This window comes from Salvelinus sp. IW2-2015, linkage group LG4q.1:29 (assembly GCF_002910315.2).
Source record: "Salvelinus sp. IW2-2015 linkage group LG4q.1:29, ASM291031v2, whole genome shotgun sequence".
NCBI lineage: Eukaryota > Metazoa > Chordata > Actinopteri > Salmoniformes > Salmonidae > Salvelinus > Salvelinus sp. IW2-2015.
The window spans coordinates 1,143,527-1,157,555 of NC_036842.1; the positions used below are offsets into that span (position 1 = coordinate 1,143,527).

The 14,029-nt window shown below is 41.8% G+C and overlaps 1 protein-coding gene across 1 annotated transcript in view; it reads right to left on the reverse strand.

Annotated features, from left to right (window-relative positions):
• LOC111961219 (AF4/FMR2 family member 1-like) overlaps positions 1-14,029 on the reverse strand; it is a 76,284-nt gene that overhangs the window by 38,067 nt on the left and 24,188 nt on the right. The window contains exons 4-6 of the mRNA XM_023983303.2: positions 6,177-6,218; positions 5,608-5,694; positions 4,234-4,270 (exon numbers count right to left, since the gene is read on the reverse strand). Of these exons, the coding sequence (XP_023839071.1) occupies positions 4,234-4,270; positions 5,608-5,694; positions 6,177-6,218 (166 nt within the window). The remainder of the gene's footprint in view (positions 1-4,233; positions 4,271-5,607; positions 5,695-6,176; positions 6,219-14,029) is intronic.

A 14,029-nucleotide genomic window follows, 5' to 3' on the forward strand; every position in this document is an offset into this window, starting at 1 on the left:
GCTGTTCCCACATGCTTCAAGAGGGCCACCATTGTTCCTGTTCCAAGAAAGCTAAGGTAACTGAGCTAAACGACTACCGCCCCGTAGCACTCACTTCCGTCATCATGAAGTGCTTGAGAGACTAGTCAAGGACCATATCACCTCCACCCTACGGACACCCTAGACCCACTCCAATTTGCTTACCGACCCAATAGGTCCACAGACGACGCAATCGCAACCACACTGCACACTGCCCTAACCCATCTGGACAAGAGGAATACCTATGTGAGAATGCTGTTCATCGACTACAGCTCAGCATTTAACACTATAGTACCCTCCAAACTCGTCATCAAGCTCGAGACCCTGAGTCTCGACCCCGCCCTGTGCAACTGGGTCCTGGACTTCCTGACGGGCCGCCCCCAGGTGGTGAGGGTAAGGTAACAACATCTCCACTCGCTGATCCTCAACACTGGGGCCCCACAAGGGTGCGTTCTGATCCCTCTCCTGTACTCCCTGTTGACCCACAGACTGCGTGGCCATGCACGCCTCCAACTCAATCATCAAGTTTGCGACGGAACACTACATGGGTAGCTTGATTACCAACAACGACGAGACGGCCTACAGGGAGGAGGTGAGGGCCCTCGGAGTGTGGAGTCAGGAAAATAACCTCACACTCAACGTCAACAAAACAAAGGAGATGATTGTGGACTTCAGGAAACAGCAGAGGGAGCACCCCCCTATCCACATCGACGGGGCAGTAGTGAGAGAAGGTGGAAAGTCTTCGGTGTACACATCACGGACAAACTGAATTGGTCCACCACACAGACAGCGTTGTGAAGAAGGCGCAGCAGCGCCTCTTCAACCTCAGGGAGCTGAAGAAATTTGGCTTGTCACCAAAAGCACTCACAAACTTAGTACAGGTGCATCAAAGCAAGGACCGAGAGACTGAAAAACAGCTTCTATCTCAAGGCCATCAGACTGTTAAAACAGCCACCACTAACATTTAGTGGCCGCTGCCAACATACTGACTCAACTCCAGCCACTTTAATAATGGGAATGATGGAAATTATGTAAAAATGTATCACTAGCCACTTTAAACAATGCCACTTAATATAATGTTTACATACCCTACATTACTCATCTCATATGTATATACTGTACTGTATATCATCCACTGCATCTTGCCATCTTTATGTAATACATGTATCACTAGCCACTTTAAACTATGCCACTTTAGTTTACATACCCTACATTACTCATCTCATATGTATAGACTGTACACTATACCATCTGCTGCATCTTGCCTATGCCGTTCTGTACCATCACTCATTCATATATCTTTATGTACATATTCTTTATCCCTTTACACTTGTGTGTATAAGGTAGTAGTTGTGGAATTGTTAGGTTAGATTACTTGTTGGTTATTACTGCATTGTCGGAACTAGAAGCACAAGCATTTCGCTACACTCGCATAACATCTGCTAACCATGTGTATGTGACAAATACGTTCCGGAGTTCCAAATTAAGCAGCAGCAGCTGAAAGATGAGCTCCTACAAATATTGAAATTTAAATGTTTTTTAGAGTAAAGTACATTAAAAAAAAATCAAAAGAAAACTGCAAACTGAATAGGAGACCAAACAAGCAGCAAACAAAGAAGAAAGGCTTTTGAAAAAAGTAACAATTTTTCATAAAATTATACCGTTTTCTTAGCTAGCTAAGTTGTTTACCTGTTGCTAGGCAGTTGCTAGGGACATTCCTGAAAGAAGCTAGCTAGCTAAACAAGGAGTGTCTAGTTGGCAAGAAGAGAAGAAGGGACAAGAAGGACAAAGACTGGGATAAGGATTGATTGAATATGTCCTTAAACACACCAGCCAGCTGGTCTGCGCATGCTCTGAGGACGTGGCTGGGAATGCCGTCTGGGCCTGCAGCCTTGCGAGGGTTAACACGTTTAAATGTTTTACTCACCTCGGCTGCAGTGAAGGAGAGCCCGCAGGTTTTGGTAACGGGCCGTGTCAGTGGCACTGTATTGTCCTCAAAGCGAGCAAAAAAGTTATTTAGCCTGTCTGGGAGCAAGACATCCTGGTCCGCGACGGGGCTGTTTTTTTTTTGTAATCCGTGATTGACTGTAGACCCTGCCACATACCTCTTGTGTCTGAGCTGTTGAATTGCGACTCTACTTTGTCTCTATACTGGGACTTAGCTTGTTTGATTGCCTTGCGGAGGGAATAGCTACACTGTTTGTATTCGGTCATGTTTCCGGTCACCTTGCCCTGGTTAAAAGCAGTGGTTCGCGCTTTCAGTTTCACGCGAATGCTGCCATCAATCCACGGTTTCTGGTTTGGGAATGTTTTAATCGTTGCTGTGGGTACGACATCGTCAATGCACTTTCTAATGAACTCGCTCACCGAATCAGCATATTCGTCAATGTTGTTGTTGGACGCAATGGCTATGACCAATGACTTTCTAACTCTGGGGGACGAGAGGCTCAAGTGTTTGTGACGGAGTCTGGTGGAAATGAAGAGAAAGAGAGATGGAAAAAGAGAAGATCGAGAAATTGACACAGAGAGCCACTGAGGATAAAAGCGGACTCCTATTTGCCATATTTTCAATTTAGGCCTACTAGAATGTGTGTGCCTCCAGGCTTGGAGGGAAGCAAAAGTCATTCCACTACCTAAAAATAGTAAAGCCCCCTTTACTGGCTCAAATAGCCGACCAATCAGCCTGTGTTTGACAAGATACAACGCTACTTTACAGTAAACAAACAAACTTTCAGCATGCTTATAGGGAAGGACATTCAATAAGCACTTTCACAATTGACTGATGATTGGCTGAGAGAAATTGATGATAAAAGATTGTGGGGGCTGTTTTGTTAGACTTCAGTGCAGCTTTTGACATCATAGATCATAGTCTGCTGCTGGAAAAACTTGTGTTATGGCTTTACACCCGCTGCTATATTGTGGCTAATGAGTTACCTGTCTAACAGAACACAGAGGGTGTTCTTTAATGGAAGCCTCTTCAACATAATCCAGGTAGAATCAGGAATTTCCCAGGGCAGCTGTCTAGGCCCATTACTTTTTTCAATTTTTACTAATGACATGCCACTGGCTTTGAGTAAAGCCAGTGTGTCTATGTATGCAGATGACTCAACACTATACATGTCAGCAACTACAGCGACTGAAATGACTGCAACAATTAACAAAGAGTTGCATTAAGTTGCAGAGCGGGTAGCAAGGAATAAGTTATTACTAAATATTTCTAAAACTAAAAGCATTGTATTTGGGACAATTCATTCACTAAACCCTAAACCTCAACTAAATCTTGTAATGAATCATGTGGAAATTGAGCAAGTTGAGGTTACTAAACTGCTTGGCGTAACCCTGGATTGTAAACTGTCATGGTCAAAACATATTGATACAACAGTAGCTAAGATGGGGAGAAGTATGTTTACAATAAAGTGCTGCTCTACCTTCTTAACAGCACTATCAACAAGGCATGTCCTACAGGCCCTAGTTTTGTCACACCTGGACTACTGTTCAGTCCTGTGGTTAGGTACCACAACAAATTACTTAGGAAATTACAATTGGCTCAGAACAGAGCAGCACGGCTGGCCCTTAGATGTACACAGAGAGCTAATATTAATAACATGCATGTCAATCTCTCCTGGTACAAAGTGGAGGAGAAATTGACTTTCTCACTACTTGTATTTATGAGAGATAATGACATGTTGAATGCACCGACATTCGGACACTCATGCATACCCCACAAGAGGTCTCTTCACAGTCCCCAAGTACAGAACAGACTATGGCAGGCGAACATGGAACTAACTGATGCAAGCAGTAAAATTTGATTTAAAAAACAGATAAAAATACACCTTATGGAACAGTGGGGACTGTGAAGCAACACAAACAAAAAGGCACAGACACATGCATACACACACGATAACCTACGCACTATACACACACGTACGCATGGATTTTGTACTGTTGATATGAGTGAGTGAGTGACACACACACAGAAACAAATGTAGAGAGAAAAAGCAAGATAGAGAGAGATACTAAAAGAGTGAGAGCGAGCCCAGCTGGCATTTATAGCACAATCATGAAAACGGGGCTGCAGAGAGAGAGCGACCCCCATCAACTGTCAAATTAGCTAATAAAGCCTCATTTGAGAGGCCAGGGGGCAGTTTGTTCTCAGAGAAACACTGCTAAGCTAGTGTTTTAAACTTGATGCATGTTAACTTAACATTAACTTACTTTGTCCTGGAAATGCAGGTGGGACATGCTGTGCTTCCTGTGAGGGGACAAAGTAGAGGCAAACAGCCTTAGTGAACACACACACACAGATATGCTTTTCCACACAGGATTTACAGTATGTTGTCTGTAAAAAATTAAAATTAATAAAAATGGGCAATGTTTATATGACCTAAACTGTAGGCATAGCTGACCTAAACTGTAGATAAAGAAAAAAAGAGTTACTTAGACATTTAAATGCTTCTTTAAGAACTTGGAATGTCCCCAAACCATTACTATCCATGATATTGCCAAGGGTAAATTTACCACATTTTGACCATTGGTTGATGTAAAAGGCCATCCTCCAGATGGCAAGGCATTATTGGAGTCTGGGCATGCCAGTTGCATCATTTTTCAATTATGCACCAAATAGAAATCGTGTGAGAAATAACAGGACCCAAGTATGGTTTAAATTGTTTAAGAGCTCGATCAATGAACACTACTTCCACCATACTCTTTATTCTCAGCCAGGGAGTGGAAGAGTTATATCTAAACCAACTTATAAAATTGGTCGAAATGCTAGAGCTTGGAAATACAATTTAAAGTTGGGAACGGATAGCCCTCCAGCTCCTATAGGCTAAGTAAGAAACGTATGCATATTAACCAATAATTTATTAGCTAAATATAAGAGCCTTAAAATATATACCTGTCAAAGTCAACATGAAAAGGCTGTGTGCAAATTGCCAAAGCTAAATGCCAAAGCATTTCTGTGACAATAGACAACAGCTCAAGGACAGAACTACATAAATGTATCTCTGTAAAGCTTTCTGACTGCCAAGGAGGAGTTTGACGTCAGAAAACAATAGAATGTTCACGATTTAATGCATGCCAAAGCCGGTAAAATGAAAGGCAACGTTTTATACTGAGGCGTTGGCGGGACTTTTAAACATAATACCGGTTGGTGGAAATAAAAATACAGGCTTTGTTCCCGGCAATACCTTTCAGATGTAAAGAAAAGTTGGCGGCATGCTAAAATTGGTGGGTTTTCGTCTTGGTATGAACGGGATAACAACGAACACAAACACAGTGAACGCACATACAGTGAACGCAGACACAAAGAGGTGTTTTATGCATTCCCTTGTAATCGATGACAACACCGATGATTAATGGACATAATGCATGTGGTGTAGGTGTTGTGCAACACTGTCTTTGACTAAGTGGAACATGCGTAAGACAAGGGGAAACTGATTTGGGGATTCTAAGTTGCTAGTACATACACTAAAGTACATTGAGTTTAGGTTAGGCAAATACCTAAAGCTCATAAAACGGAGTATAGAGAAATAAAAGGAGTTGAGTTGTAAAAGTTTTAGCTGCTCAGTGAGCTGAGAGGGACCTCACCTTGACTGGGAAGGAGAACTTGGAGGGCTCAGCTGTGCTGGGTGTGTGGATGGCAGTCAGGAGAGGAGGCCAGGAGTGGGTCATTTCCTGAAGGAGAGCGAGGCAGAGAGAGCGCAAGCGAAAGAAAGTTGCGAAAATAAGTATTAGCTAGGCCATTAGAGCCCCATAGTAAAGACAGATGGCCAGGTCTCTTGTGCAAAAATAGATTTTTAAATCTCAATGAGACTCACCGTTGTGTACTAGAGTTAACCATGCCCTCCTACCAAGTCAATGTCTAAGACGCAGAGAGGAGGACTAACTACACAGCAGAACCTTTATGACTGATTCATATAGCACATTAAGCACTACTCTGTCCTGAATGCAGAATGCATACTACAGTAGCTAGCTCTGTAAACATGGGTTGGCTTTAACACAGGAATGTGAAAAGCAGCCGTGTGCTCAGGAACTGATCCCTCTTTAGCAACCCAACATTCATCATGATAATAACACTAACAAACAAACTGACCAACCACCACCTCAACTCCGTAGGATTGATTACAGCTGTAAGTAAAGATTTAGGAACAACTTACCCTCAGAATGTCCTCCACACAGTGAGCTTCATTTGACAGAGTCTGGAAGGCAGAGAGAGGAGCACAACACAGTTTGAGTGACACAGAAATCAGCCAAGAGGTGAAGCTTGAACACAACATATACATAACATAGGCATGGTGGTCTATACTATGAAACCACTATGACCATGTGACTTTCACTTACACGTGCCCACACACACACACACACACACACACACACAGAGCCGCCCTCCAACAGAAGCAGAAAGGCAGGCACAGAGTGAACCCTTGTGTGACCTCACACCTGATACAGTCCAGTAAGCTTGAGGAGAAGAGCCTTCTCAGAGGTTAGACTGAGGCTTGGAGAGGGTGTGTGTGTGTGTGTGTGTGTGTGTGTGTGTGTGTGTGTGTGTGTGTTGTGTATAAGTTTTGTGTGTCTGTGTGGCCACAGAATTTCAGTTCAAGTTTGACCAATCACAGAATCTGCCTTTTTGGGTGTAGGCTTACTTTTCATATTTTACCAGCCTAAATGTTAATTTCATTCTGTTAATTTCTCAAAGACAAAAATCATGTGAAAAAACATTAAAACAATTACAGGAACGTTTAGAATGCACAAAAGTGTCAACTTTATGGCCCATATATTTATAGGAATGTAAACAAGGCAGCCATCCAGGAATGATGCAGTGTACATCAAATTATTTTATCAGAATAACATTCTGACAACACAAACTCTGTTGTGATGTCACTTCAGCCGATAGTCAGTCGTGCCAGGCAGTTAAGTGAAACATTTGAATTTCAACTGACGTATTTCAGTAGCCTTAAAGAGTACAAACTAAGGTCATGCCTACACGTGACACTTACAGTGGTAGCTGTAAGTGAAGTTGTGCGATTATGCTGCAGGACTTAGAGGTAATTTGTGGTTTAGTACAGTACCCTGTTTCACTACTTTATTGCTCCAGACCAGCGCAAGGGGGAGGTAGAGCACGGATTATGCTTTTGGGTCCCAAGTCGCTACTGTGTCTCTGACAATGAATGGGCGACATAAACCAAATAGAAACTGATAATTATGCACAACATCAGTATTACTTACTAAAACTTTTGTTACACTAAAGTTTTTATACTAAGAGAAAATTAGACTACAATTAGGGTGTGGAAATGTTAGGATTATTTTGCTCTTACTGTAGCCTACTCCCGACCGGTCACGTTGTACAGTGCCTGAGAGGCGCAGCGGTCTAAGACACTGCATCGCAGTGCAACCTGTGTTGCTACAGATGCTGGTTCAATACCCGTGCCGGCCTCAACTGGGAGACCCATGAGAACTAAAAGCCTACAGTTTCTCTCCCTCTAAAAACAGAAATAGTTCTAAATATCAAAATGGCTTTATTTACAAATTAGTAACAATGTCTCTTCCCATGATCAAGAACAGCCTTTTTCCTCGATCAATTTATATTATTTGAAAACAAAATCATCTCCAAAACATTTGTTTTAACACAATTATTATTATTATCATCCTCAATTTAGAGTTATATAAAAGCCCTTTGTCTATTCGCACAGATATATTAACCCTGTTATTAGCAGGACAATCTATATTGGTCATGGCTCCCGAGAGGCGCACAATGGGATTGCCTTGCAGTTCTCCAGAAGATGGACCTAGTCCATGGGGAAGGGAGGAGGTGGACCCCCACCCGACCCCACTGGGTAGCACAGAGCAACACTAAAGGGGCATTGCACTAATAATGGCGCTGAAAAGTTCCCGCTGTTCTTATTGCCAGTCTACACGTCCAAACTAAAACAATGTAACTAATAATGGTGTGAAAAATGCCCCTTAGATATGAATTTGGAGGACAGATATAAAATATTAAATCATCAGACCTCTCACTAAAGGCATCAGTAAAAAGTTAACCTTAAATCCGAACTGGATTTAACGAAAAATGACATGAAAAGCGCACATTTGTAAATCCCAAACTCTAAAAGTATTAGGAACGGTAGATACAAATTATTTGTGAAATTGTCGTTACAATAAAGAATGTAAACAAGATGCTGTTTTTTTATTTACAGTAGTGATGGACAACTGGAAGCATTTTGTATTTCTTCATCAACATCTTTAAGCTTCGTTAATAAAATAATGAGAAAAAAGACATTCAAAATGAAAGAAACAATGTGGTCCCAGAAACACCTCTGACATAGGGTCCAGCAAATCTCTTGATGATTTCTTCCTCAAAGAAATCTCGAGCCGTGAAACCTGAAAGGCAAAAGTGATTTATTGTGGAAACAATATAGCAGTCCCTGAGGTGTAGGCATATTTTATGTACCTTTTGCTTTGTAAATAGCCTAACTTGTAAAAATCTAAAAAATAAATTATACATATACACTGCTCAAAAAAATAAAGGGAACACTTAAACAACACAATGTAACTCCAAGTAAATCACACTTCTGTGAAATCAAACTGTCCACTTAGGAAGCAACACTGATTGACAATAAATTTCACATGCTGTTGTGCAAATGGAATAGACAAAAGGTGGAAATGATAGGCAATTAGCAAGACACCCCCAATAAAGGAGTGGTTCTGCAGGTGGTGACCACAGACCACTTCTCAGTTCCTATACTTCCTGGCTGATGTTTTGGTCACTTTTGAATGCTGGCGGTGCTTTCACTCTAGTGGTAGCATGAGACGGAGTCTACAACCCACACAAGTGGCTCAGGTAGTGCAGCTCATCCAGGATGGCACATCAATGCGAGCTGTGGCAAGAAGGTTTGCTGGTCTGTCAACGTAGTGTCCAGGCTTGGAGCGCTACCAGGAGACAGGCCAGTATATCAGGAGACGTGGAGGAGGCCGTGGAGGGCAACAACCCAGCAGCAGGACCGCTACCTCCGCCTTTGTGCAAGGAGGAGCAGGTGGAGCACTGCCAGAGCCCTGCAAAATGACCTCCAGCAGGCCACAAATGTGCATGTGTCAACTCAAACGGTCAGAAACAGACTCCATGAGGGTGGTATGAGGGCCCGACGTCCACAGGTGGGGATTGTGCTTACAGCCCCACACCGTGCAGGACGTTTGGCATTTGCCAGAGAACACCAAGATTGGCAAATTCGCCACTGGCGCCCTGTGCTCTTCACAGATGAAAGCAGGTTCACACTGAGCACATGGCACGTGACAGACGTGACAGAGTCTGGAGACGCCGTGGAGAACGTTCTTGCTTGCCGTGCAACATCCTCCAGCATGACCGGTTTGGCGGTGGGTCAGTCATGGTGTGGGGTGGCATTTCTTTGGGGGGCCGCACAGCCCTGCATGTGCTCGCCAGAGGTAGCCTGACTGCCATTAGGTACCGAGATGAGATCCTCAGACCCCTTGTGAGACCATATGCTGGTGCGGTTGGCCCTGGGTTCCTCCTAATGCAAGACAATGCTAGACCTCATGTGGCTGGAGTGTGTCAGCAGTTCCTGCAAGAGGAAGRCATTGATGCTATGGACTGGCCCGCCCGTTCCCCAGACCTGAATAGAATTGAGCACATCTGGGACATCATGTCATGCGTTAGTCCGGGTCTGGGAGGAGATCCCTCAGGAGACCATCCACCACCTCATCAGGAGCATGCCCAGGCGTTGTAGGGAGGTCATACAGGCACGTGGAGGCCACACACACTACTGAGCCTCATTTGGACTTGTTTTAAGGACATTACATCAAAGTTGGATCAGCCTGTAGTGTGGTTTTCCACTTAAATTGAGTGTGACTCCAAATCCAGACCTCCATGAGTTGATAAATTTGATTTACATTGATCATTTTTGTGTGATTTTGTTGTCAGCACATTCAACTATGTAAAGAAAAAAGTATTTAATAAGAATATTTCATTCATTCAGATCTAGGATGTGTTATTTTAGTGTTCCCTTTATTTTTTTGAGCAGTGTATATTTTTATGATGTCTTACCGAGCGTTTCCACAAGCTTCTTCAACTGTCTTCTGACTGTGATTAGAGCGATGGTGATGTGCCGTGAAGCCAGCAGATTACATATGGCCTTCGCCGATCGCTCATCATCTTCACTCATCAGTGAGTCGATGGCTTGAATAGTTTCACTGGAAATACGGGCTACAGCTGATGCATTGGTCCAGAGCCAGGCAGTATTGGCATGTTTACTACAGTATGTACTGTAGGCTCTTTACTTGTCAGACTACACAGTAGCCTAATAAACAAATGCCGGCAGCTTCTAGCTTCAAAATGCTTTACTATCCAAATGTTTAAAGTGCGTATGGGTGACCTCATGCAACCGCAAAATGTTGGATAAAGCTGTACAGTACTTCATCAGCATCTTTATGCTTTCCTTAATAAAAAAATTATAAAAATACTCTTTCAAAATGCAGATGTTTATTTAGCTATGGATCCATAATGAATTACTATGGGAATAATATCACTGAATTACAGAAATATTGTAACAAAGTTGTCTAATGAAGGTAAACAAATGGTTGCTTACTGGAAAATACTCTTTCAAAACACACGGTCACGTTGTACAGCGCCATTATGGCTATTAGCAAGGCTATTAGCAGAACAATAGACTTGCCTAGGAGGGTAGGGGGAGAATTATTTTGTCAAATGTATTTCTTAGTTAGGATGGCTGTATCACAACCGGCCATGATTGGTTGCAATTTCAGTTTAATCCACCAGAAAAGACAGAACAAATAATACAACAAATATTGTGGTGAAACACAAATATATTAATTGATAAAAAAATTATGAATTGGAACCTTTACCATGTGGAAGGGAAAAAAGTATTATTAACCCTGTTTTTCACAAGCGTGGCAGGCTGTGAATTCTGCAAACAACGTTTCTAGGATGGCAGGACAATATATATTGGTCATGGCTCCCGAGTGGCGCAGTGGTCTAAGGCACTGCATCTCAGTGCAACCAGTCCCTGGTTCGAATCCAGGCTGTATCACATCTGACCGTGATTGGGAGTCCCATAGGGCGGTGCAAAATTGGCCCAGTGGGTTAGGGAAGGTTTTGGCTGGATGACTATTTCAGCACCGTTCTGAGACAAGCATGGAGAAACAAAAAATGTTCAATTATATTCCATGATATTCTTAAGATATATGTGTTGACTGAACATAAGCAAGTGATGTCTGCTAAATAATCAAAGTTGATACAGTCATATAGCCTCGGCACCTACATAAAGCTACGTGTGGGCGACCTCATGAAACCGCAAAATGTATACTGTACAGTACAATTTCTTCATCAGCATCTTTATGCTTTTGTTAACAAAATGTTACAAATACTCAAAATGCAGATGTTTATTTCCTTATGGATCCATAAATTACTGTGGGAATAAATATCACTGAATGACAGAAATAATGGAACAAAGTAGGCTAATGAAGGTATACAAATTGTTGCCAACTGGAAAATACTATTATTTTGGTCTTTATTTTGATTACAAATCGCAGACTTTCATTTTTTTGAAAACAAAATAAATATCATCAAGTTGATGGCACAGTCATATAGCCCCGGCACCTAAATAAAGCTGAGTGACTCATTCACTCATGACTTTGGATTAAAATAAATAAGTACAAACATTCTTTCTGATAGTCTTTAATAAAGAAATGTTTTGGTTATACTGACCTGGACACCATGTACAGTATTACTATAGCCCATTATGAGCTGTTAACAGGACAATATACCTTTACCAACACCTCTCTGTAACACCTCTCTATCAACACCTCTTTGATACTTTGTGGATGGGGCCTCCCGAGTGGCACAGCGGTCTAAGACACTGCAAAACGCGTTGCTACAGATGCAGGTTCGATACTGTGCTGGCCACCACCGGGAAACCCATATGTAATTATTAGCGATCACATCATTGAAGAAAAATATTTCCCGATATACTGTAGGCGACATGAGTCTCACTAGTGTTGAGTAATGTGCTGTTAAAAGTGGTGGTCTTATTAATTTGAAGAGCATATTGAAGTTAGAAGCAATAGCTTACCTGCTGTGGTCAACTATTTTAGCACAGTTTCACACTGCTCTGAGACAAGCATGGTCTTGATAAATCAATGAGATTTTTATTTTCACTAAAACTCCATTTGGGTATTGGTTAGACCACAATTATACAACTAGGGTGTGGAAATGTTATGCTCTTAGTACTGTAACCTACTCCCCACCATCACGTTTTACAGCACCATATTTTCTGTTCTATCCTAATGGAAACCCTGAGGGTTTTTAATTTTGGGGGGGAATAGAAACACAATGATATTAATCAAATTAATTAAGCAAAATTTCTTACAAATCAGTCCCATATACTATGTTCTTACAAAAAAAAGGGTTTAAATTCTCTAGTACAGCAATTATTGAAGGCTATCAAATGCTTCTTAAAGATGTCCTCTGGTGGTCAAACTAGCACTAACTAACACTAATTAACACTAGCACTAACTAACACTAATTAGTGGTTGACAAATAACATGCAAGCTATGCTGCAGTACGCTGCAACTTTTAAAGGACGAACCACTGTACATGGGATTTCTGAATAGAATACGAAGCTCGCATTGAAAAGATGGGTCTAGAAGAGCAAAAGTCACTTTATGGTCTGATTGTGTTCAGACCTGTCTGGAGGTGGTCAGGGATGCATTGTGTGCGGATTTCTCTTCAGTCTGGATGCAAATCAGGCTACTAAAAGCTCATACAGTGTGTGACGTCATCAGCACTCCTCCCACAAGTCTCCAGAAAACATGCGTTTTGGGACCGAGAGGCACCTTCTCATTATGCCGTTGGAGGAAATACATTCCTATTGTGTGGGGAATGTGTTTGCTGGCCTCGTAAATGATAGCCGACTAGCTAATATTAATAAATATTTTTAGTTTGGCTAAAGTTGTGCTAACTTATTGGCAATTCCTTTAGTGTTGCTTGCTAGATTGCTACGGAGGTTAACTGGCCACTTAGCTACAGTAGTTAGCTTCTGCCATCAGCTGTTGTTTTATCATATTTTGACACTTACAAGGCCTAAACTTTAAAAAAGATTTGGCAGGGCTCAACATTAACGCTTGTCCACGGACAAAAAAAAAAGAAAAAAAGTCTGACAGGAGTATAGATTTAAGTTGTCCGAATGGCGTAAAAAAAAGTATATATTTATTATAAATCACAATATCAAACAATTACACCAATCAGAACTGGATCAGAGGCCAACATTGGTATAATATTCAAATATTTTTTCCATGTAGCATACATACATATAAAATGCCTACATGTCAACGTGTAGGTGACATGCATAGTGGCTACAGCCTCATGTCCAAACCGATGCGGACACGAGGGAGGTGACAGAAAATATAGCCAAACTTTAATGAGACTATTACACTGAAAGAATATATTAATGCAATATGCAACAATTTCAAAGATGTTATTCATCTTGTTATTCAGTCATTTAAAATAAATTCAATAGGCCCTAATCTATGGATTTCACATGACTGAGAACAGAGATGTGCATCTGTTGGTCAAAGATACCTTAAAAAAAAAATGTAAGTAGGGGCGTGGATCAGGAAACCAGTTAGTATCTAGTGTGACCACCATTTGCCTCATACAACATGGCACATCTTCACACAGAGTTGATCAGGCTGTTGATTGTGGCCTGTGGAATGTTGTCCCACTCCTATACAATGGCGGGAACCGGAACATGCTGTCGTACACGTCGATCTAGAGCCTCCAAAACATGCTCAATGGGTGACATGTCTGGTGAGCATGGAAGAACTGGGACATTTTCAGCTTCCAGGAATTGTTACAGATCCTTGCAACATGGGGCCGTGCATTATAATGCTGAAACATGAGGTGATGGCGGCAGATGAATGGCACGACAATGGGCCATTCTCGTCACGATATCTATGCATTCAAATTGCCATCGATAAAATG